General features: G+C 48.7%; 1 protein-coding gene across 1 annotated transcript in view; it reads right to left on the bottom strand.

Moving 5' to 3' along the window:
* Positions 1–9,086: 9,086 nt before the first annotated feature.
* The window catches only part of kdm6a (lysine (K)-specific demethylase 6A), a 27,812-nt gene continuing 11,586 nt past the window's right edge, over positions 9,087–25,312 (bottom strand). The window contains exons 7-30 of the mRNA XM_040202351.2: positions 24,066–24,120; positions 23,612–23,646; positions 21,841–21,934; positions 19,417–19,543; positions 18,884–18,982; positions 18,170–18,389; positions 17,644–17,784; positions 16,489–16,575; positions 16,326–16,403; positions 15,488–15,595; positions 15,012–15,383; positions 14,036–14,910; positions 13,362–13,491; positions 13,156–13,261; positions 12,390–12,595; positions 12,091–12,143; positions 11,927–12,001; positions 11,667–11,815; positions 11,427–11,541; positions 11,158–11,345; positions 10,865–11,006; positions 10,646–10,772; positions 10,374–10,544; positions 9,087–10,127 (exon numbers count right to left, since the gene is read on the bottom strand). Of these exons, the coding sequence (XP_040058285.2) occupies positions 10,095–10,127; positions 10,374–10,544; positions 10,646–10,772; positions 10,865–11,006; positions 11,158–11,345; positions 11,427–11,541; positions 11,667–11,815; positions 11,927–12,001; positions 12,091–12,143; positions 12,390–12,595; positions 13,156–13,261; positions 13,362–13,491; positions 14,036–14,910; positions 15,012–15,383; positions 15,488–15,595; positions 16,326–16,403; positions 16,489–16,575; positions 17,644–17,784; positions 18,170–18,389; positions 18,884–18,982; positions 19,417–19,543; positions 21,841–21,934; positions 23,612–23,646; positions 24,066–24,120 (3,786 nt within the window). The 3' untranslated portion in view covers positions 9,087–10,094. The remainder of the gene's footprint in view (positions 10,128–10,373; positions 10,545–10,645; positions 10,773–10,864; positions 11,007–11,157; positions 11,346–11,426; positions 11,542–11,666; positions 11,816–11,926; positions 12,002–12,090; positions 12,144–12,389; positions 12,596–13,155; positions 13,262–13,361; positions 13,492–14,035; positions 14,911–15,011; positions 15,384–15,487; positions 15,596–16,325; positions 16,404–16,488; positions 16,576–17,643; positions 17,785–18,169; positions 18,390–18,883; positions 18,983–19,416; positions 19,544–21,840; positions 21,935–23,611; positions 23,647–24,065; positions 24,121–25,312) is intronic.

Here is a 25,312-nt window from a genome sequence, read left to right as displayed (position 1 = left end):
TTATATTCACCCGTTGAGATGTCTGTTGATGACTATTCAGTTTACAAAGAGGCTTTGTAACAAAATGTCATGTATGTATCCTTGAGTCAGACCCGAATTCCAGGCAACCAAAATATTTCTTATCCACACAAATGATTTATTCATTTAAAAATGCACTGCCTTCACATTCTGATTCCTACATTTTAGTTTACAAGTCATCTGTGGTGTTTTACTTATATGTCAAAAGCTGCCAGCATAACAGCACCTCCAGCACTCACGCGTCACCTTGGACTCTAGCCATGCTAGCTATTCCCACCTGTTCCAGTCTGTAAGCTAAGCTAAGCTAAGCAGCTCGATGCTGCTGCATCTTCCCATTCCCGAAATCCGAAAACATTATATTATATTTAAATAAAAGTCTACTAATAACAACGCTTATAGACTTAAACCGAAGAGAACGCAGGTCTGTGTTAGTTTGCAGCCAGCACATAGAACAAGACCCACCTGTAAAAGTGCACCATTCTCTGGCTGCTTTTCCCTCTGAGCGCGGTGGAAAGTTCACCTCGTGACCAAGGTGCGCGGCCGAGCTGATTACGCAAACACCCCACAGCCCGCGGGAGCCATTACGCACAGCCAAACGCACGCATGCATGCATTCATCTGCCTCACGCGTGACGTCACGTGTGACAGGTGCCTCCGCAGGTACAGCAGCACCTGGAGGTACGCACGAGTCCATTGAGTTTACACACAACAGCGGCGGGCGACCGGGGAAACGGCGAGGAGCCGGTGACGTGACACCGTCATAACCGAGGGAAAATGTTGCGCAACACCTGCGTCACTCGGCACCGGGGAGACAGCAGGTCGGGGCCGGGGGGGTTGGGGGGGGGGGGGGTGGGGCGACCTCTAAACAACATCTGTCACCCGGAGGCACCGGCGGAGTCCTGCTGGTTAGTCAAGGGCCAGTGACCCACCCTGCATCCGTAGGAGGAAAGCACCGGGCTGTCCACCACCCGGGGAGGGGGGGCGGTTCAGATGACCAAATGTGGGATGTTTGTAAAAGGGAGTAACGCAACCCCAAACACACACACACACACACACACACACACACTCCTGCTGAGAAAGAAGGCAATGAACACTGTGTCATTTCTCCCTTATTTAAAAACCGCTCTTGCGGGACGAGCCAGTCACCTGGAAACCCGCCGGCCCCCGCGGAGCTCCGCCCCCCGCCCCTCCGGGCCCCCGACAGGTGAAGCAGGTGAAGAACGCGTGAAGGCGGAGCTTGTTCATTCCAATCCGTTGGTGGAGTTTCCCCCCCGCCGCTGCCCAGGTAAAGGGGAGCACCTGTCAGGGGGACCGTTGCTTTATGACTTGAACAAACACACCGTTTGTCATCATCACTCGCCGTCTCCATCGCTCACGTTCAGAGGGTTGACCTTTGACCCGCTGCTTCCTGTTTGCATACATGCATGGCAACAAAATGTGGCAAAAAAGAAGAGAGGAAAGTTGGACCAAACGGCGCCACTGTGGGGCGGATCCCCCGCGCCTTTGGACGACCATCGAGTGGCCGCCGGTCCGTCGCAGGAGTCTGTGCGCCCGGGACTCGAGCGTAACGCGGTTTCTGGCCGCGGGCCCTGGGCGCCAGTTGGCTCGCCATCTGCATTCCGCAGACGCCTCCCTCCACGATCCCGGCCTGCGTGAGAACGGTTTTCACAGCTCCGGGGGACATGTTGGACTGTGGGGGGGGGCTGACACTATTTGGGGACACTGCCACCATGTGCACCCCCCCCCCCCCCCCCCCCGCCTCGCTCTCAGCAGAAGACAGTTAAATATCAGCAGCTGGGAAATCAGGTGTTTATTACGCCCATATCTTTAATGCATTATAAGCATCCGAATGTGTTATTATCTGCTTATAGCACTGTATGATTATAGTTATTAGCACTCACAAGTATTCATAATGATTTATAACAATAATAAAAACCCAATAATAATATGTACAATGGTTGTGTAGTATAATTGGTCAGAGTCTGACATGTTAGTATATTACAATAACCACAGTTATTCTTTTTTTCTCCATCATGATGTGATTACAAGTTACTCAAAGTGGCAATTGTTCGCTTTAAGCGAAATTTAAAAAAAATAGACAAATTATTTTTTAATTGACCTTTATTATTCAATTTGCAATCGAAAAAAATGAAAACTGATAATAGAACACAAAGATACTGTTGGTATGCAGCAAATAACAAGCAATACTGTAAATATTAACAAATCAAAATTGAAAAACGCACATGTTCATATGAAGGAAGTTAATTAGCTTTTGTCATTCATTTCCAATAATAAATGCAGCTGCTTATTTCTGCTTATTTCTCATGGCAATGAGATAATTTATATTAATGGAAATGGGTGTTCATTCATTTATGGATATATAGTGTTTACAGTCAATTGGCTGTCAAAACTAATCGGGTTTCCATGTAATGCATCGAAACAATATTGTCAAACATGCATCAGCCTCAATCTTCAGCCTGCTAAATTCCTAATTTGACATTTCTTTGCTACCCGATTCAGCCGAGTCACCTCCTGCTAATCATATTTAGGTTTTCAGGCAGCAAAATCAACAACAGAGGTCGTCTGACTCGGAAAATCACAACCGACCACGAGGGCGTCAACAACTTCTCCCTGTTCTTCTTCATGTAGTGATTCAGCACCCAAATAAACATCCACCACGCCGACCTCACGCTCTCAGACGTCATTCATGAGAGGGGAAAAAAACAGCGTTTTCCAGAGACAACGGTCACATTTGCTGTGAAGTAAATGTGTCGCCTGAGAGAGATGTCTGCGTGGGGACCAGCTGCTGGAGCTGCGGGGACAGGATTTGGTCCAAGGCGGAGAGACGTCTTCGTTGGCTGCAGGCGGCCAGACGTTGTCGAAAGGCTGCGCGATGGATTCGTGTTTGTACTGGAATCCTTTCATTGTCCTCCGAGCGGAAAATCCTCTCATCACATCGCTGTCTCTCTCTCTAAATGTAATTAGAGGAGCGGTTGTGTGTAAATGTTTTGTTTTTTTTACTTTGCAAATGTTGTGCAGCGAATTGTTTCAATGCATTTTTAGGGGATTTACAATCATCGGGCTCTTGGAAAGTTGAGGCTAAAATCAATGTTGTTTTATAATAACAATGCACTGACTGCCAATGTGAAAAAATGGCATTTTGATCAGATCTAGATCATCCTGATAGCTGTTGGACACATTGATGATCCAATGACTGGATCCTACATCGCACAACGGATACACAACGCATGCACAAAGGATGTCTTGTTGCACATGTGCACATCTGCAGACTTTGCACCGATTGGACCTTCCGCGCTGCCCTCAAATGCAACCGTTTTAAAAGGAGGGGATGATGAGTGCTTTCCTCTACACACACGCACAAGTGTGCGTGGTCGATCACGAGACACTGGTGAAGTTAACCCGATGCTTCCTGTGACTCACGGCTCTGAAACCCTGGGACTCATCCGGGAGGAATCCAGGGGACTTCTGCCTCATGGAGACCCGGTTGTCTCCTCGACCACTTGTGCCCACTTCCCTCCATCCACGCGTACCTTTTGGCCTGTGACATGAATGTAAAATAACTGCTACATGCTGTAAAATAGAAAGGACGGCATTCGGGAAGTCGGGCCATTTTGCATTTACTTCATTGACATCGACTTTGGAAGCTTAGGAGCAAATAGTAAACCATTACATGCGATCCGAGAGTATATTTTTAGTTGGGAACTGAATATCCCAGTTTTGGGGTCCACGGATCTTCAAAATGTTCAGTTACCACTGTTCCATTATGGAGATTCTTCACCACCTGTTTAGTTGAAACGGAAGAGTCACATTTAGGAATCAGTGTTTTTTCTTCTTGCCCATCAAGGAAGCAGCAGGCCTCCACCTCCGGGGGATTTTAATCACTTTCTGATGAGTAACCTAACCTTTTCTTTTGAAGTGCATTCTGGGAAAACAACATTTTTCAACGCAGGACTCATTTGCTTTTGCTTCACACAATATGTTCCTGTTGTTCATAATGGAAGCTAAGCATTTAAAATGGATAAACAACTCATAACTTCCACAGGAAATGAGTCACGAGTTTGATTACTCACGCCGGGGCTTTTATACACGTACCAATAGTTTCATGAATGGTCGCATTTAAATTACAGATATATAGTGGTGATGGTGCACCGCGGAGACTCAGCGGGCTCGGTCAACATCGACTGCAGAAAACTCATCCTGCGTCAATGTAAAAATACATAAATATACATATATTAATAAATCAAATCAAACTGACCACCTCAACCTTTGGGATGCTTTTCTGATGATGGACTAATTATAGATTCATGTGAAATACTTTTTTTAAATGTTGCAACTATTGAAGATCTATAAAAATATATGTTCATAGAATATATGAAAAATGAATAACATTTGATGAGTTGAATGAATATCTTTGTGTGTATATTTACTTGAGCTGCTAAATACAAATAGAGTTGTTTCTCTCTCTTTGAAATGAAGGAGAGGAATTGAGGCCCGTTCAGAGCTTGGATCACATTAAAATACATGAGTGCAAAAGACGTTTCATTGACATAATTAAGAAGAACTTCACTTGAAACTGTGAAACCATATAAAACATGTGCATGTGTGGACCCTTGGAGCTGAGACAGATACTTCTAATTTGATACCCATAAGAACTCTTATTTTTCAGTCTCACAATAAACATTTTGTTTCATTCTTTTTTTGATCATTTGACCATAACTTAAAAAACTCACGGACAAAAGGCTCATGGTTACGTTCCACTTTCTCAGCTCCAATTTCCAACGAAATAATTCTAATTTCTAAAGTGACGCAGACTGAAAGCGAATCCGAAAGTAAATAAATATGGTCTCAAACTGAGCTGATGGGAGGATGAGAGGGTTCCAGAGTGTGGGTGGGACGCCATCTGAACCCGTCTGTCGCTGCCTCCCCACAGACATTTGAGCACTCGACCCGCACAGTCCCAGAAGCCCAGTGTGAGCGCCTCCGTACGTCCGCCTCCTCTCCTAAAATACTTGCTTGTGTCTCCTGAGTCACTTTGGTTTAGAGTGTAAAAACAAACGGCAAAGGAACAAATACGGCGCCGACTCACGCCAGTGACTAAGACATCTGGAATACACCGTCAGGATTTAGGAACAGCTTTCATCCTCTTCAATGTGTGTGAGTGATTGAGTGTGCGTGTGCCAGACACCAGTAAGCATCCATCCTTTTCTAACAGCTACAGTGACATCTGCTGGCTGCTGGTGTGTCTGTTGCTGCGTGAGGACACGACTGCAGGTTCTCACTAACTGCACGTTGCACGCGGCTCTTACTGCCTTTGTTCCAGCAGCGCGGGGCGACGTGCACGACCTCCCGCGGAGGACGAGGCCCACTTTGTGTCTCGTTTGCACTCAATCATTGGCTGAGTGGTGAGCGTATAATGCAGAGTACATGCAAGGAGGTGTTTGGCTTACTGTCACTCGCGTGTTCGGCCTTCACGGTTAACTATGACGAAGTGGTGTCGACCCCCACGGAAGATGCAGTTTTTATTAAACATGTCTGGAGGGCGGGGATCTCTGAATAACGTATTCTCCTTCGATATTCTTTCGGTGCACTCAGCTCCGTCCTCTGCCCTGCAGCTTATCCTCTTCCTCTTCCTCTTCCTCTCACCTCACCCGTCTGAAGCAGGTGAGCCGCTGCGCTCTGACACCGACAATCCGTAGATGGTCCGTAACGTTTCATCCATACCTGGCGGTTTTCACCGGGATCGAAGGCTGTCAACAAACCGGAGACGGTTGCATCCGCCGCTCTTTGGGGGCGTCTTCGTCGGGCCCCCGTGCTCTCCGACGTGACCCCGGGAGGTCGTTGGTTTCAGAGGTCGCCGAGTCGGCCTTTCGGCAGCCGGTCGCTTCCCCTCGTGTGTTGGGCCCGAGCTTCACACAGTGAGAACTACAGCTCCCTGCTTCTTTGTGAACATCATTCCGTTCCTCCTCCGCGGCCGGTTCCCATGGTAACACCAACAAACACTGTGAGGGGACCGACGTTACATCTTCGCCCTGCGAATGTGCGGACGTTACGTGCGGCCGGCAGGCAGTCAGTCTTTTGCCAATTTCAGCGACCTGGTGCAAAGAAACATTATCCGAGATGCCGTTAATTATTAATATTAATAAAGCTCTCCTGTCATCACGGCAGAAAACATCAGCTCACAATCAAAAGCACGACTTTGATGGACAGTGACTCACTAAGCGTACTTATTGTTTTCTTATCTTTTGCTTCACGCGCTCAGGATGAATATTTGACTCTGTTATTATGATGTACTGTGAGCTTCTGTTTTCCAGTGCAGTTCTCATATTTTCTTAAATGTCAACCTCCTTCCCGCCTCTCACTTTTGCCGGCAAGTGGGGGAAGAAAAAAAAAAAAAAAAAAAGAGTACAAGGGGACCTGAAAAGAGCTGGTGAATAGATTAACGGCGTGCGGGTTGAAGCGGCTGTCAGTCCGTCAGACGGATGCAGCCACCTGCGGCTGCCATAAGGGACGAGCTGTCGAGCCCAGAACCCGCAGGAACCGCTGAAAGATCTCACGCTCGCTCTGCACAATGGATGTCAGCGAGCACAATGGAATCCCCCATCACGCGTTTCCTAAAGCTCGGGGTGGGGGGTGGAAACTTAAAAGTACTGTTATTGAATCATTCTGGCACCATAAATGACCAAAGAGTCAAATATCTGTGTTATTATCAGCTTCATTATTCATTGCGTTTCACACCCGGTGACCAAGTGTTCATCTAAAAGGTTTTCACGCCAACTCAACCCACGCTTGCGAGTATTTGTACGACTTTTTTTTCATCGGGAGAGAAACTTTCATCGCGTCTTAATCTACTTTGGATTGATTGGTGGGAATTCTCCAGGACCAAGACGTCCTTATTGCTTCTGTTTATATTCCTTATGATTAAATGCAACTTGTGTTTGGTGTCTCTTGTTCAATACATTTCATTGTGCATCCCGGTTTGGCACAGTGACAATAAATAAAGACAATGCAAGAATAAAAAAAGAAACAAAAGGCAGCTGTCAGGCGGTGACACTCTCCTCCTGCGAGAAGCATCAATAGCTTTACTTAACACACGCAGGGGCAAATAACAGCAAGTCTTTGAAGCGCTTTAAAAAACAGAATCACAGAGCTTTACAAGTATTGACCCTGAAGGAGAAAAGCATATAACATTCAGCCAATTCAATAGTCGTATGCTGGTATTTGGGTGTAAAAAGAAATCTCGCAGGCAGAGATCTCATTTGATGTCTTGACTTTTGCCAACAACCATTTGAGTGTGATGCAACTAGATTAAAATGTTCTCTTTATATTTAAATGCGTGCTCACGGGCATTTATTCTATTAATTCTGCCTGGTTAGACCTCTGAGTCTTTACTGCTCCATAAAGCTCCGTTAAGCAGCATGAGCAGCAATTAGGCGGCCAATCGGCACAGCTAGTTATGATCATAATACCTGTGCATTAGGAGCATTAAGGGGGGGGGGGGTGTAGGGCCCCGCGTGGGTGGTGCTCTGCAATGAAAGGCATGAATAGGACTACTGAGCAGAGCTGCCATGGCGACGGCTTGCTAACATGCAGGTCGGCGGCCAGAGGGTTAGCGTCTTAGCATGTGTTAGCACGGAACAGGGGGTGGGTGGGGGGGGGGATCTGGCATCTGGATGGATTGTCATGTGATGGCAATCCATCCAGATGATGGGAGTTAGTGAGAGTCTGAAGAGACAGACAGATCTTTCGCTGTGGCTGAATTCATGTTTATTGGACAGTTTTTACATGACAACGTGCTGTTGGGGGTCAAGCGGGGGCCGCGGACCGAACCCGGATCTCTTGATCGTTCACTATCCATCGGGCACGTCGGATTAGGTTTCTTTTCATCCAGTCAACTGCGGAAGAAGCAAAACACTTTCTGTTCCTCTTTTACAAACGGACAATTTTCAGAGTTCCTCTTTTTCATCGCCGGCTCTTCTTTTTTTTTTTTTTTCCTCTCCGCGAGGCGGTGAAGTGAATCTTGTGCAGCAGACCCGTGGGAGCCTAAACGTGAGCCGCACCGCGTTTCCCCGTCACCTCAACGGGACGACCCGCCGAGTCGGGCGCACGTGTCCATTACAGTCGGGCACGTCGGACGGGCCTTGGATTTCTCACGGCTGCTTTTTTTCGGTTCATTATTTTCGCCCCTCTGCTAGTCGACTTCACTCGGGTGGAAATAGTCCGCCGGACGCCCCGCGCGGGCTTTTAATGAGGCCCCATGTTTGACTGTGGCATGTTTGCGATGGCAAACATTGACCAAGACCAGGCGGCTGACTGACGCCCTGACATCCACGTGCCACTCCAATTGTTGATTCACGTTATCATTCATTGTTTTTTTTCGGACACGCAAGAGCTGCTTCCATAACGAAGCGCCCATCTGCGATGTGCCATCTGCATTATTCCCGCTCGCCGGCCCGGAACTGCGGTTGCATTTGCTTTTGGTTCGGATCCAGCAGCAGCAGCAGGCTTTGGTTCCGTACATCATCCGCCACATTCAAACCCCGGTGTGGTATTGCATCGCCGGTGCTTTCCCGGGTTGCTACTTCTACATTAAAAGCTGCACCGTGAGACGGACACGGAGGCTCGGCCCTCCTGCAGAGCCGCTTGAGTTAACGCGGCAGCCCGCTGGATAGTGATGGGTCGTTCATTTTGAACGAATCCTTACAAGGACTCGAGAGTAACGAGTCCTCTCAAAAAAAAAAAAAAAAAAAGATTTGTTCATTTTACTGAACGAGATTCAAAGAACCGAGTCGGTAAAAAGATGCAAACTTCCCATCACTACAGCTGGAGGACCAGAAGACCAACTGAGACGGACAAATGGCAGGCGGGGACACGCAGGACATTATATATTTATATGAGAGAACCGGAGGGTTTTGTTAGGCCGCAGGTATGTAAGATAATACGTCTCGTGTGTGACGCTAGTTGTTTTTTGTGCGTTTGTGATTATTGGTCATGGAGTCGACCTCCTGGCTGACGTAAAAACAGCAACGAGTGCAGCAAGAGCAGCAGATGTAAATAAAGACAGTTCTTGTTTATTGACTCATAAAACATCCTTCAAACAATAAACCCATTTCAAGGTGAAGGTCTCTGTACAACGCTGACTAAGCAGTTTTAAGTTTATAGAAAACGTACGAGGGGCCGAGCTTAAAATCACAAGGCTCCTTCAAATTTAATGGCAGGTACTCTGGAAAAAATTACAGCATTCCATCGACAAATATTTTCAAGCAATAAATATGCATTTATAAATAGTGTAAATTTACATCAAAATAAAAAACACAAATTAAAGTTCACTCTTTTGTCTATGTGCAACCCTTTTTCTCTGTGACTCGGCTGTCTACATGATTTCTCCCCCCAACAAAAAGCAATCAAAGTCTCATCCTAGTTCCAGCAAAATTGAATCAAAATATCTTAAGAAAAAACAGGGGGGGGAAGTGTTGCCAAGAATGCCTCACTCGACTTTTCACATTACAAAACAGTTTATATCTGGTTTCCTGACCACGGAGGTGTCGATCTAACACACGAAAGGCGGCTATGCTAACAACTCTTCTCACGGAGGGAGGGGGCAAAGCTCTGGTGTCAAACTCTCGTACGGAATACAAAAATGAAAAAGAAAAACCATCAAGTCAGTAGTCTCTGCGTGACATGTTGCCAGTTAAAACATTATATACAAAACTTCGTCCTTTTTTTTCGCTTTTTATTTGTATTTTTTTAAATGCAATGTGTGATTTTGTGTATTTTTAAGGGGAGTCCATCTGGACCAGCAGTAGAACAGTCTGGTCATGACGACAGGAGGAGCTGCCAACCCCCCCACCACCCCGGACCGGTCCACCGGGGGGGAGGCAGTTTGCATAGACACAGCTTTCACCCAGCTGCCTTATGGGATTAGCTACAGAGCGCCGTTTGAGGACTGCCGGCTTGCTTCCTGAATATCAGAAAAAAAAGAAGAGGAAGAGGAGGAGGAGGAGGAGGTGGTTTCCGATCAAGTCCATTGTGGTTGTAACTGTCCTCAGAACAACAGTGTTAGCATCTAGAGGAGGAAGGCAGGGGACTCGCCTGTAGACGGATACAAGAAGACAACAGCTCAGGAAGCGCGAACGCCAGGAAGCAGAATCAAAAAGAAGTCCACAAGGTTTCAGTCCCGGTTGCTTTTGAACTTTTATCCAAGTGGAAACTTCTACTGCAAATGTATAAATATCGCAATTCTTTCAGCGGTGGTTCATAAGACGGATGGAGTGAACCTGTGTAACAGGAACCTCAGGGATTGCCTCTTCGGCTGGCGGTTCCGCGGCCGACACTTACCAGGGTGAACTGGTCGTAAACCTGCATGAGGTCCTCGATCTTGTACTGCTCCAGCACCACAAAGTTGTCCAGGTTAGCGCTCCCCCTACGGGCGCAGTCCTGGCAGTGCACCACGTACGTTTTCTTGGTGTTGCTCTCCGTGGTCACAAACAGCAGGTCGAACACCTCCACCTGGACCACAGGTGGACGGAGAGGGTTTACGTTTGTCGACACACGTGCAGAGAAGAAGTGCTGGTGGTGGTGGGAGGGGCATTCAGGGTACGTGGGCTCACCTCACAGATGCTGCAGTAGTGCGCCGGCTCGCTCTGGGTCCTCCCGTGCCACGCCAGCTCCTTCCCAGCAGCCAGCAGCAGATCCCGCTGCATCTGACACTGCTTCAGGGTCCGTAGCAAACAATACCTGGCGTGCAGAAACACAGGTGTTGGGAGAGTTCGGGGGGGGCGGGGCCGGGGGGACAGTCACATCTAAAATCTGGCTTTATGAGTCCTCACTTGATCATCTCAAAGAGCCTGTGGTCCGACACTTTGATGTTCCGGGCCATATTCCACGAGAGGTGGATCATGGGAACGATGGATTTGACGCTCTGCAGTTTGTTCCACTCGTACCGCTCCACCGCCTGCTTGTACTGGTGTGCTGAGGAGAAGCAAAAAAGGCACAGCGACTAAGCAACACCTTCTTTTTCACCCCGTCGTGCTGAAGTTTAGAAGGCCTGCAGACACTTAATGTCACATTCACGTATCAGGACGTTGTCCTTAAAGTGTAATTCACCTCCTCCTCCGCTCACCTGTGAGGGGTCCAACGTTCCACGCGATGTTGTTGCACCAGCCGATGGCCTGGACCCAGTGGATGGTGCCCGTGTTGAGCCACACCAGGTCCCCGGGGCGCTGGATGAAGCGGTACACGGGCACGTTGGTCTCGTACAGGTCCTCCAGGTTGGGCCACCAGGAACCCATCAGGAAGTTGATGTTGTTCCTGCGAGAGGAAGGCGAGTTGAATTAACCCATCGACTTCAGGAGAACGGAGGGAGACACACGGACACTTCCAGCGGCGTACTTTTCGCAGAAGTCGGTGATGACCCCCCAGTAGGACTCGGGCACCGCAAACCACTCGCAGTCCCCGGGGCCGATGTTGATGTTCACCGAACAGAAGTTGTTGTTCTCTTGGTGACCTGCAAGAGCAAAAAAGGATGCCGTCACCCCTGTTGCTGCCATCTCTTTTCTCTTGGTGCAGTGCAATAAGGACGCCCGCGTGTGTGTGTGTGTGTGTGTGTGTGCGTGTTGTGTGCGCGTGTACCTGGCGTCCGGCTCCCGGGCACCTTCATGTAGAGCTGGACGGTGTTCATGCCCAGGATGGTGTGTCCCACGTGGCTGAGCAGGTTACCGGCCGACACCACGCGGGCGAAGGCCGGCAGTTTGGACAACTCCTGGAGCTGCTGTTTCCACCTGTTAACGTCAGAATGTCATGTTCCTTATTCCCCAAGTACCGCGATCAAGAGCAGCCAAGCGTGAGGAGAAGACGTTTATGGTCCAACACGTTTACAACAGCTCACTCACTTCTTTTCATCAGAGAGGTCGATGTTGGTGCCAAACTTGATGTGTTTAAAAGAACCCTTCCTTCGCCGCATCGCACTGAGAGCACACGACGGGCAGATGTAGTCAGCAACACGGAAAAAGACAAAACGCACAGAATTAAAATCAAAAGGAGACAAAAACCTCACCTGTCAGAGGAACCGGCTTCCGTTTCGGTTTCCTTCTTCTTCTCGTTCTCCTCCTATCACAAACAAAAAGGTGATGGAAGAAGCATCAGTAACTAAGTAGCATCGTTCAATCATATTCATCCACATCAACTTAAAATAGTCCCAGTGCAATGATCGACATCAGAACATCTCTGCCAGTAAAAATAATGATGACAATGGACAGGTCAACAGGTCATTCAACGGTTTCGTGACAGACACACAGCTGTACCCTGGTTTATCATCAGTGTGTGTGTGTGTGTGTGTGTTCCTCCCCCACTCACCCGCAGAGACTCCTGGAAGGACGAGGCCTGGTACTGGGCGTACTTGATGACGGTGGTGTGGGAGCGGCTGCTCTCGCAGCGCCACATCTTCCTGCTGCCGCTGGGGTCCCAGTTCTCGTCTGTGGGCTGAGCCAACTGGGTCCGCACCTCCACCAGGTGGTCCGGGTTGGCCTCCACCAACGTCTTGGTGGAGAACAGGCCCAGATCTGGACGGGAGGAAAGTATTAGTTTCAAGTTACCTCAAAAGAGAAAAGGGGATTTCATTGATTCAAGCTTTTAATTCGATTTCCTTTTGATTTTTGATTATTTTACTTGACATTCATACGGACGTCCTTTTAAAAATCCTGTGCGTCACCTTGCTCTCCTTTTATAGCAAAGATAAGAGGTGATGGTCAAACACCTGTAGTGCAGCAGGGTCAGGCTGTGTGCTTCTGTTTGTTTTGTGGTTTTTAACCTTTAGCCAAATAACGCCTGGATAAATAAGCCGGGATTAATCTGCCAGATGAGAGCGTTACACAACAGGCCAGCAAGTCCTTCCGATAGAGGACAAGATGTTGACGCAAAGCCAACTAGTTCTCTCAACAGCAAAAATGTGCAGTAACACTTTCCGCTTGCAGGTGGTGCTGTTGTAATACGGATTCATCCACACATCACAGAGACACGCCCACGCGGCCACGTGAGACTGGAGCCGACAGCAACATCCACTCGCACATGCTCAGAGCTCCCGCCAGCCTCTCGGCTTCACCCGACCCATGCGGCCTCCTACCGAGCTTGAGTGCTCCGGCCAGGCCTCTGATGACGGTCACCGGGTTGGACGGGTTGGTGCAGAACTGGTGGAGGGGCGGGAAGAAGGCGTCCCTCTTGTTTTCTAGCTGTACGTGAGAGGAGACAACGGAGCCGTCAGGCAAACCACCGGAAGGGGGTTTGGGTTAAATCAAACCACTTCCCCTCCCGCGGAGCGGCCGCACGCACATAAATACTGGGCGTCGGGGGGTTGAGCTTGTCCTTTGGCAGCGGAGGAGAGGGCGGGCGGGGGGGCCTCGGCGGGGGACACTTGTCCAGGAGGATGCTGCTCGTCGACAGGCCGTTCTTCCCCAGGTTCCTGCAGCGGAGGGGAGAGAAGAAGGAGGGGGGGGGGGGGGGTCAGTTGGCTCGTGAGTGACCATTAACAGCTGATTAATGACTGACTTACAACCCTGTGTACATGAATACAGGAGGATGCGGGGGGGTGGGGGGGAGGTATTTATTATGAAGTGTCAGCAGAAGGACTTGAGAAACAATCCAGAAAACGCGAGCAGCTTCACCTACTCGTCGCACTCGATGATGGTGAATTCAAATGTCGCCGGGCCAAAAGGCCACGACGTCTCCCGAATGCAGCGTAGAACCTCCACATTACTCACTTGAGCGAACGGTGCGGCGGAACCGCCAGAAACGGTCAGCGTCACGCGGCGCCGCCGCTCGCTCAATCACACGGCTTCTGATTTCCAACAGCGAGGTCTAGCCCCACGAGCCAGTGGTTTATATAACATTTAACGAACATATTTTGGGGGTAAATAAGTGACTTTAAAAAGGAACCACGTGAAGCACAAAGACGTCCATAAACGACTCGGCACGTTGATAGTCTTTCCTTTCCAGGCGCTTCTTACCGGCAGGCTTTGAGCACCTCGCTGGAGCTCGGGTAGATGGAAACAGAGGACCAGGGTGCGAGGGCGGCAGGGACGCTGCGTCTCTGAGCTCCCCCGGGGGGCTCCACCCTCTCCGGGCTGCGGGAGTCCTCGGGCCCCTTCCCATTGACCGTGGGCCCCTGGCTGTTGGAGCTGGATGGGCTGTTAAGGCAGGAGAGGCTTTTGGTGGTGTGAGGGTCTGCTGAGCGCGGGGAGGGAGCAGCGGCGGACAGGAGCGACTGCTGCTGCTGCTGCTGCTGCTCCGACGCCGGCCTGGCGGCGCCGTGCAGACCCGGGTGGACGTTGTTGACCGTCTCCGAGGAAGGCCCTCCGTGGTTACCGTTACCGTCGTTACTGGTCGCGTTGGCTTTTCCCTTTAGCAAGGCTGAGAGCTGAGGATTGTCTGAAGCAAGCACGCCGGGGGAGGCGGGCTGAGACAGGCTGGCAGAGCGATCCGTCACCCGCGGCTGGACGTGATTAGTCGATCCCTGCGCCGGGGTGGTGCTGGGACTTTGGGGCGTCCCTGCGGAATGCCTGACAGCGGCCTCCGAACCTGATGGCAAAGTGGCAGCGGCACCGTTGCTGCAGCTTTTGCCCCCTGAAGGCGTGGCGTCTTTGGTGTGGACCCCTGAGGTAGTAGCGGCGTGGGGGGGCGAGGACAAGTGGTTGGGCGTGGTCTGGGGAGAGGTGGGGGACAAAGAGGAGGCCGAGGAGGAGGCAGTGCAGGGCCCGGAGGAATGTCCGACCTGATTCAGGATGCCGGAGGAAGAGAACGAGGTGTGAGGGGAGGGGGAGGAAGAGAAAAGGGGTTCTCCATTGGGACCTGCCGAATGTGAACCTGGACCTTTGTGAAGCCCCTGGAGCGAGAGGAGGAGCAGAGAAACACACGATGACAATAAGAAGAAAACATCCAAAACAAACCAGTGGACAATGTAATAATCATGCTGCGGTGGCCCACCTGAGTGGTAGTGTTGCGTTGTTGGCTCCTCCAGCTCTCGTCGGCATTACTGGGACTACTGGTAGTGCTGCTGGTGCTGGCGGCTGTGCAGTTGTGAGGTAGAGAGTTCTGCTGCGGGTAAGGCACGTTTCCGTTGCTCGCGCCGCCGCCTCCCGGTCCCAGGGGGGGGTTTTTGTCCGGGTGGCCCGCCGAAGGACTCGAAGAACAGGACCCGTTGGCTGTGGGCTGGGCGACGCACGGGGGCCGGGAGGCCGCGTGGTTGAGGGGGGAGGTCCGGGGGAGGCCGCCCTGGTGGTGAGGGGACTCCGCCGAAGGGCCGTTGGGAAGGCCGGGCCGCGGCGGGCCGCTCGCCGCCGCCTGCTGCTGCTTCATCTGACGCAGAGGAGAAGCATTCACACCGGGAGCTTCCATCCCTACATTTCTGCTGCTTGGCAGTGTGTGTGTGTGTGTGTGTGTGTGTGTGTGTGTGTGTGTACCTGCTGCTGATGCTGCTGCATGGCAGAGAACTGGTTCTCCAGCTGCTCCAGCATCTGCACCTGGGGGGGCTTGAGGGTCGCTCGATTCGTCCGCAGGTGATCCAGGAGCTGCGCATTAAACAGTTTGTCATCATAAGCGAACCTACATCATGAAGGAGAGGATCCCACAGAGAAGTGCAACCTTTCACTGTGCCGTTGGGTCACAGGGAGGAGGAGGAGGAGGAGGAGGAGGAGGAGGAGGAGGAGGAGGAGGAGGGGGAGAGCGTTGTCGCTTTGTTTTTGAGGAGGACAGAAAGCGTTGAGCTGATGTCACGGCTGAATATTTAAATGACTGCAACTTCAGACAAACTCGTGAGCAAGACTCCGTTGGAGACCGCAGCAAACAGCCTCCTATTTAAGTCATAAGACACTTTTATGCAATTGATGCAGAACAAGCACTTTTAATAAAGGTGACTGGACTGTGAGGAATTGCCCAATAGGATTACACCGCAAGCCTTTTGGCTGCTGGCGTCTGCGGCCTTCTGCTTTAACACCGGACCCATTAAAAATACACTTGTCGTCCAGATAAGTCACTGGGCACAAAAAAGTCAGAAAATGGGGTCCTGGTTGGAAAATACCAAAATCCAAGAAACCAAGGTTTGTCCTCAGTACAAAAGACAATAAGCATCAAGGAGCAAATACATTTAGTTGCATTGTTGAGGAGGTTCAGTGTGGCTGCATTGAGAAGCTGCACATTGAGAACATTTTAATTTCGACACTTAACATCCGGCATCGGACGCAATTCCTTTTAAAAGACAAAACAGAAACACTGAAACACGGGAATCTGTTGTTTTCCTACCTGAAGCTTCTGTGGCGTTAGGTACCAGCTGGGGGTCTGCTCCTGATTGGGCCCGTTCGCCCACGAGTCCGCCACACCCTGTGAGTGAGACAAGACAATGTGGGCCGCGTCTCATCTTCTCGGCTCTCGGGCCGAACGGCACCGTTAACATTCCTGGCTGTACCTTAGCCGGGCTGGCAGTGCGCTTCCTCTTGGCAGGACTGGCCTGCGGGTCCGTGTGATTGGATTGGCCCCCATCCCCTTTACAGGCCTAGAGAGCCAGCGGAGGGACAAAGCTTGTGAGGAAACGCTGGACTAACAATGGTAGCAGCACTTTGTACTAGTAGTAGTAAACGACAGTTTAAAAAAAAGTTTAGGACAAACAAACATTCATTCAAATGTCTGCACAGGGACACTGGAAGATAAACTTGATAACACAAGCACAACGATTAGTCTCTGATTGAAATAGGCTCTGTGTCATCACCTTAATCCAGTTGAAAGAGGCTGATTAAGGTCATAATCAGGAAGCATGCTGTGATCAATGTTGCACAACGCAACATTAGTTGCACTGGTGGAGGGTTGTTAGGGACGTGCAGACCTCGAGTTCTGGTTGTTTACACAGTCTCATCAGCAATTTTGCCCGCATATCACTTTTGGTTACGTTACTCGACCACACCTCAAAGTGCATCACCGAATGAGCTGAAAGTTGCGTCATCAAAAACTACATTTCAGTTTCGACAACCTGCTAATGATGGAGATGATTTTTTTTCGTCATCAAGAGGATGAAGTCCATGTGAAAGCTTGTAATACACAAAACTGCATGAAAACAAATTGGACTAAATCAAACTGATATGTTGATGGTTGGGTCAGCCTTCAGATGGAACGTGCATGACAGATATACCGCTTTCTCTAAGCTGCAACAACTATTTATGCCGCTTACGATTTTCTTTAAGTGCCAAATATATGCATTGTTTATTCTCAGACTGGGTCTTTTCAGCATGCATTTTTTAAAATACATTTGTAATATATGATGACCATAACAAGCTCCTTGTAGATTTGCCTTTTATTATCCACACTGGGAAGCGCAACAAAGTCCCACTACGCCCTAATAATTTGATTATTGTGCTATTGGCCTCGCTCAAATTCCTTCAGACCGTTTCCCCTCCGGTATCTTCGGGCCTATGAATATATATGGAACTATATAAATATCTGAACGCAGTCAAATGGATACGGTCTGACAGCATGAGAGCGAGGCCTCAGCTTTAAACAGTCCTCCTGAATATTTTCCTTCAAGTAATTTCTGACAGGCTGTCGTCTCTTGCATGAACTGGATGCTCACCTGCTGTGCTTGTGCAGTGCTCAGGGCCCCCTGCCTGGACGTGAGCTCAGCAGGAATGGGCAGGCTCCATGCCTCCTCAATACTAGGCAGCATTTTACTCTTATTCTGCAGACTACCTGGCTGTAGGTTACACAACTGAGCCTAGGAGAAATTGTGTAAGACACAAACTTTAGTGGCGAGCTCGGGCTTTCACAAGAGAGCCACTGCAAAGACTGCTGCGTATAGTCTGTGTTTTAGGTAACGGTTTACAGAATATAACAGAAATGTTCAATGCCATGAAGGTATGCGTTACAATTACAAGTGAGAAAAATGTGTTTTAACACACCAATATGAATTAGCATTCATATGTTCGTGGTCGGAAATAAAAATGACAAAAGCACAATCTGCATTTAAAAAGAAAAGGGAAAAAAGCTGATTGACAATAAAACACAGCACAACAATACACACACGCAACAAAACACAAACACCCCAAAATACTGCACAACATCTCTCAACGGGGGCTTGCTTGATGGCTGCAGCGGCCTACCTGCAGCAGCTTGATGCGTTGTGTGAGCGCGGCGGTGTTGAGGCAGGCCTTGCTGCGCGTGGCGTTGATGTAACACTTGATGGCGTCGTGCGGCTGGCCGCAGGATTCGTAGAGGGTGCCGAGGTCCATCCAGGCGGCCGCGTGGCTGTGGTCTAGTTGAACAGCACAGATGTAGGCCTGCAGAGCATCCATAGGCTGGTTCTGCTGCTGGTAGAGCACCCTGGAGGAGGGATGAAGGGGGTTATTCTGTTGCCATCTTCCTGGTATTTAGGTCTTCCTTATTTCTCTCGGAGGACCTGCGCCACCCTCCATGCGTCTATCTATAAGCCTGGATCCCCTGCCGCTTGGTACTCCACCCTCTCCCTACATCCTCTGTCGCACTGCAGCATCTCTGCGAGGCGCTTTGATGGCACCGACGCTCCGAGCGCCGCTCAATAGACGAGCTGCTATGAAACCGGTATTTCTCCCTCCCCGAGAAACGTACAGATTACAAATCAAGTCAAGGCCGGGTATCGTTAATAAAAAATGCCCCCAAAGTGAGAAGGATACCCATCAAGTATTTTGATTTTATTTCTACTTTCGATACCAGTCACGTGAAAGGAAGAGGTTTGTTGCCCAAAACGACACATTTATTTTACCCGATGCAGTTACTGGGTTACTTGTTGGGTTCCAGTACACAGATGGAAGCCATACATGAAAACATACTACTCTTACCCTATGGAGCACCAGGTATCAGCACTGGCCTCTGACTTATCAATGGACTGCCGGTAGGAGATGAAGGCATCCTGCACCTTCCCAATACTGGAGTAGCACCTGGAGGGGAGAAGATGGACAAAGGAAAAAGATGAAACATAAGAGAATGGAGGCTAAGGAAATCTGGACGTAGTTACCATGACAACGTCCTCAGTCTATAGAACCAATGCATTTTTACGAGAAATCTATACCAAAGCTGTTTAAAATCCAGGATGGAGCAGAGTCTAGAACTAGGGAAAGCATGGATCTAATGGGGGGGGGGGGGGTCTGATCCAATGCCCGTGTGCTTTCGGGCTGCCTATCTGGCTGAAGAAGAAGCCACTACAGACTGTATTCAGCCAACAACACACACGTGGAGCCAAGATGATTATCAAAGCACACTGGCAGATGGCTTCTTGGAAAAAAAATAAAAATAAAAAACTGTTTAATGTGGACTCTCGATACGTCCAATTGTCCGACAGGTTAGAGGCCAGCAACAGACACGTTTGGCTTACCTGCCGAGAAAGTACCAGGACTGGCCGGAGTTTGGGTCCGCTTCTAAAGACTTCTGCAGACACTGGATGGCATAGCTGTCCTTGGTGGCTTTATCCCCCAGCTGCTCCACCGTGTGATGCATCCAGCCTGGGGGGAGCGGAGCAAAAGGTCAGGGTGAGGGGGGGGGGGGGGGGGGGGTCCCAGATTCAAACACGGCGGCTGGCTTTGCAGGTACTCCTGAGCTATACGTGGAGCGCCGATGTGAGTAGGGTCATAAAAACAGGCCCGAGCACCTGAAGCCTGAGACACAATGTGCAATAAAATAAAAGGGTAAGACTACTGTGAGGAAAAGACCCAACAAACCGTCCGTCCGTCGACAGAAGGGAGGAAAGACGCAGACAAAGTGTGTGAGGACACAAACAAGTTCTCCCCTACTTGCAGCTCACACAGACACACACACACACAACAGCTAATAAACAAATCTCTCTGGAAAAGCGACCCGAGCAAACACAAACCTCACTCGTTCTCCTCTACACATGTGGTAAGCTGCACAGGTCGCCATGACAACCTCAGCAGGCTAGACTTGGAATGGCTTTTTTTTTTTTTTTTTTTTTTTACAACCGCTCGTGTGGGGGGGAAGAAAACAGAGCTTTCTCTGTGTTTGCAACCAAAGAAAAATGTGTTAAAGAAGCGTTAATCTAACATTCCGGCAGCCTCTACACTTTCAAAGCCTTGACTTTGAAAGTGATCATAAAGCTTCATGAATCACAGTGAAATAGGGGTGTAACGATTCATCCACTGAATCGCTTTATATTCCTGCGATCCAACTGAATCGATCTGTGCTCCGCAAATCGGCATTCCGGACGACATATCGATTACAAATCGATTGAAATGGTACATAATCGATTTGTATCGATACTTGGAAACTGCAAATTGGATTTAAGCACAAAAACGGTGTGGATGTGTGTTTGTTAGTTTGTTTTTTCGCACTTTAGACACGTTAAACATTACTCGATTCAGTCTGCCTGTCTGTGACGTCATCAGTGCGCAGCGGCAGCCGCACGAAACGCAACAACAAAACACAGCGTGGAGGAGACGACTGCGAGCGAGACATTTACAAACCAACTTATCGATCCAGCGCGTGGAAACATTTGGGCTTTTGCAAACACGGAGGTGTTCTAAATAAACCACGGAAACACGACGAATCTTTCCGGCCATCTACTAAGGCGCCGTGGGATTAAACAACGCCGACAGTCAGGACCTCTAGCAGCGTCACCGCTGCAGCAGCAGAAGGTAACTCAGCTCTGCAGACGCCTCAGGCCTCGCCAGCACCAAACTCAACATCACAGTAACAATTGCAAAGTTTATCAGTAAAGACATGCGACCCTACAATGTGGTTGAAAATCCGGGGTTCTGTGAATTGATCCAAACATTGTGTGATTATTGTGTCATGTTTACATTGAAAATGGCACTTGATTCAAATAAAAGGTTAATACATTTGCCATTAATTGTTGTTTGCTTGTTTATAATATCCATCATTAATTTAAACCTGATTTCCTTACAGGAAACAACAAGGGTCTCGGAAACTTTGCCTGCACTGTCCAGTAAAGTTAATGAATCGATTTCAAGTCACTGAATCGAATCGTTCTAAATTAACCCAGATCGTCCATGAATCGCGATTCGAATCGAATCGTTGTTAAAATGAATCGTTACACCCCTACAGTGAAATGATCATCCGATCAACAACCTTAATACTGAGGACTTTGTCTTGGAGATACAAGTAATTATGCTTTATTTACTGTATTTGAAAACAGGTGCCGTGAGGCAAAACCAGACTTTTGTTGTGAATAATAAACACAAGCAATAAACACAGAACCGTAGAGCTGCACCATCCCCTTTATACATTGCATGTGAATATGGACAGCTACACTTCAGGTTCTTCACACTAAGCCATTGGGTTTGAGGTTCAACCACCAGAGTGTAACAAACTCCTGAGAGAATCACACATTTCACATTTGCAGCATAGATGATTTCTTTGATTGCCATCTCAGCAAAACTTGTGTGTGTCTGTGTGGAACTAAAATAAAATTCTCTCCAATCATACCAGTGGAACATGCAGAGCGACATTTATGTAACATGATGTTACAAAGCATAGGACCTTTCTAGCGTCACAAACGCAACATCGTTTGAGTGCATGTGTGTGTTTGTTTGCGCTCGGCGTGGGGGGAGGGACCGGGACAAAACAATGCCGTGTTGCAGCACGTGCCTTCAAACCAGCAAAAAAGAAGAAGAAAAACAACAGGTAAAAAGAAGAACCAGTTTGTTTGCAGTGGAATAATGATTCCACCTCAAACCGTATTACGCACAAGCTCCTCACTGCCATTTGATGTTGTTAATGACGACGACAAAATGCTGAATCTCGAATACGAGCGAGGGACACTCACCAAGTTGTTGCAGTGTGGTCGCCTTCACCTGTGCAGGAAGATTCTCCGTCTGCAGCAGATTTTCATACGCTTCTTTTGCCGCTGTGTGTTTCTTCTGCAGGAAGGAGAGAGAGAGGTGGTTGGAGCCAGACAGGGTCGGTGTGTTTTATGGTTCTATCTGGACAGACACAAAGAGTCTGAAGACCTCCTCACACTCGTAATGGCCGGCCAGACACACACACACACACACACACACACACACACACACACGCACGCACGCACGCACGCACGCACGGGGGAGGATCACTGTGGAAGAGGACAGGCCAGACTCAACACGTCTGGCAGGTTTATGTGTGTGCGTCTCTGCATTAACGTGCATGTGTGCGTCCACCAAAGTACACACTTTTTGGGAAACCTGAGCCGGATGGTCGGAGGTGAACCCGCCGTTTGTTTTAACTTGATGACCTTGCTGACCTCTGGTCTGGACCCATAAGTAGAGGTGTGTGTATATATGTGGGGGGGGGGGGGGGGGTAAATGTTCTTATCAGTTCATAGACAAGCCTCCTTGAAAGCCATCCGCACACATCTCAGACCCCGCCGCTTCAAATGGCCTTGTGAGGGGGGACACACACACACAGTCCTTGTCTGGTCCTGAACTCTTCCTGTCTGCACACATTAAAAACACCTCCGGGTGAACACAGACACCAGGGCCACATAAATGGGGGGCTTAAAGCGGTTCCTTCCTGCTTGGCTCAATGTCAGGAGACCCCTCCCCACACACACACACACACACACACACACACACACACACACACACACACACACACACACACACACACACACACACACACACACACACACACACACACACACACACACACACACACACACACACACACACACACACACAAGGATGTCACATTATTCATTATCAAGAACAAGATTCTCCACGTCATTTTTCTGATGATTTACTGCAGCTTTTGGCCGAGCTTGGTGAGGACGTCAGAAATCTGAAGCTTAATTTATTGGGGACAGTAAATAATTCATTTTTTAAGTCAAACTCCTGGTCTACACCAGATGTGCAGTAAAAGCAGCTCAACAGCTGCACCGGCGTGAAAGAGACGATGAGATATTAAAAAATAAGAAAATACTAATGATCACTGAATGTGGCCGTATTCCTTCTGTGTTTTCCAACAATGGCTGCTTCACGACGCGTCTGTTCTCACGAGCGCGGACGTCATCGCTATGAAAACAGGTGAAGCAGGTGGGCTTCTGTGTCTGATTAAAGAAGGAAATTAAGAATCTTGCCTTGCGTATGGTTCTAACTTTCCATCGACTCAAAGAAAGAACAGCTGGGGGAGCAACAACTGCTCCAAACGCTCCTCCAACTAAAACAAAAATACTCTAGTTGCCCTTGATTGCACGACGCTTTTATGAAGTACAACAAAAACTATTATGTCAAATCATCAGCAATAACCTGATTTAAAGAGCACTTACTGCTCGGGCAAAGAGGCGGAGCGGCAGAGCATGTCAAGATAAAGCAATGCCAATGAAGGGCAACCTCTTTTAAACACATTCAACTACAAGACCTTTGGAGCTCTGAAGAAGCGGCAACATCAAAGGTTTTAACACCATTTGGGTTCCAAAGCATTAACAGCAAAATGCATTCGATTAGCCTCATCAGGCCTTTAAGAGAAACACGAAAGGATGCAGCCGGAGCTGAATACGCACCCCACACACAAACCCCACACTGCCCCAAATTCTTAAAAAGAAATAGTAACCGATTTCTTACCTGGATCTCATACAAATGAGCGATGTGGAACTGAACTGTGGAGAGAAAGAAGCAGAGAAAAAGAAGAGAGGAGTGAGAGTTTGCGACGTCACAAAGTCGCCCGCGTGGACCTCGGCGGGTACGGATTGCAAACAGTATGCAGCACAGATGGGGAGGGGGAGTGGGACCGTTTCCCCAGAGCGCACATGTAATCCGAAATCACAGTGTGTATGTGCAGCGCGCTCTCCGGATCTCGCTCCGTGTGCCGTCTCCTTGGCAACTTCCGCCCCCCCCCCCCCCCCCGGTCTTGGAGCAGAGTCAGCTGAGAGGAAAGATCGCTCCGTAGGAATATTCCAGGGCTCCCTTCAACATGTGCCATCTTCCACCAGGACAGCTGCTACATCAAATCTAATAATTGCATCAACACAGCAGCGTATGGCTGGTTTCCTTTGGTAACCACAGCGGCCGTACTTACTTTCAGCTTTGGACAAAGTGCAGAGGTCGGAGTCGATCAAAGCCAGCTGAAAGTGCTGCGGACAGGTGGAGGGGAAAAAAAAGAAGGGGGATTTTATTATCAACACAAATACATAAACATTGACGCAGTGTTAATTTCGTCGACGAAAACTATAACTAAAACTATAAATATTTTTTCCACGACTAAGACGTGATGAAAACAATCTTAAAAAATAAAAACTATGACTAAATCTATTCTAACTTGACGAGACAAACATGTTGGTGGTTGACGAAGTCACGATACTTTTCCCCCCTAAATTCGCACGCAGCTGACAGACAACAGACCGGCAAAGTACGCGTCATGATGACGTCATCCACCAACCCAGAACGCTCGCAGCGGTTCAGCGGTGGTTCTTGTGCACCGACTACGGACCGCGACGACTATTTTACGCTTCGGCGAGTTTGAATGTGGCTTCGTTAGTTTAGCTCGGCTGTCTCGGGTTAGCTGACTGTTAGCGGGCTGAAGCCGCGCTGCTTCACAGAAACACGAAGACCCGTTTAAAGACTGTCGGACCTTTCTGCTCTGTTCTCTGGCGACGGCAGTAACGCTCGTTACTAAGCAACATAGAGGCGCCACACGTGACAGGTGACCGTGTCAAAAGCGTTGCAAGTAAACAGACAAACACAACAAAGTGTTGCGTTTAGGTCCCTGGTCCTCATCAAGTTGTTACACCTTTGCCAATTTGTTAAATTGCCTTGCAAATAAATGCTTTGCTATTTGTTAAAATCCAAATCCTTTCATGTAATGATTTTTCACATGTCATTTATATTCGCTCACACAGACACTTCAACCATTTGTTCTTGGCCCGGCTGCTCCGTCACATTTTACAAGCCACTGTGGCCCGCGAGTCAAAACGTTTGCCGACCCTCCTATAGACCTGTCCTAGGAGGGACATCTGATGGACAACCAAGTACTGCAAGCTAGACTATTATGCAGCTGTAGACACAACACAGGGGGTCCCTGGGCCTGAGAAGGGAAGAAAAGGAGTTTAATATGGCTATTAAATGGGACTAAAACTAGACTAAAACTAATTACATTTTAGTCTACTTTTAGTCGACTAAAACTAGACTAAAATTAATTACATTTTAGTCTAGTTTTAGTCGACTAAAACTAAGAAGGATTAAAATGACTAAATGTGACTAAAACTAATATGCATTTTTCGTCTAAAGACTAAGACTAAAATCAAAAATAGCTGCCAAAATAAACAC

Source organism: Gasterosteus aculeatus, chromosome 16 (genome assembly GCF_964276395.1).
Source record: "Gasterosteus aculeatus chromosome 16, fGasAcu3.hap1.1, whole genome shotgun sequence".
Taxonomy (NCBI): Eukaryota; Metazoa; Chordata; class Actinopteri; order Perciformes; family Gasterosteidae; genus Gasterosteus; species Gasterosteus aculeatus.
The sequence above is the reverse complement of the archived record's forward strand: the minus strand, read 5'-3'. Positions and strand labels throughout refer to the sequence as shown.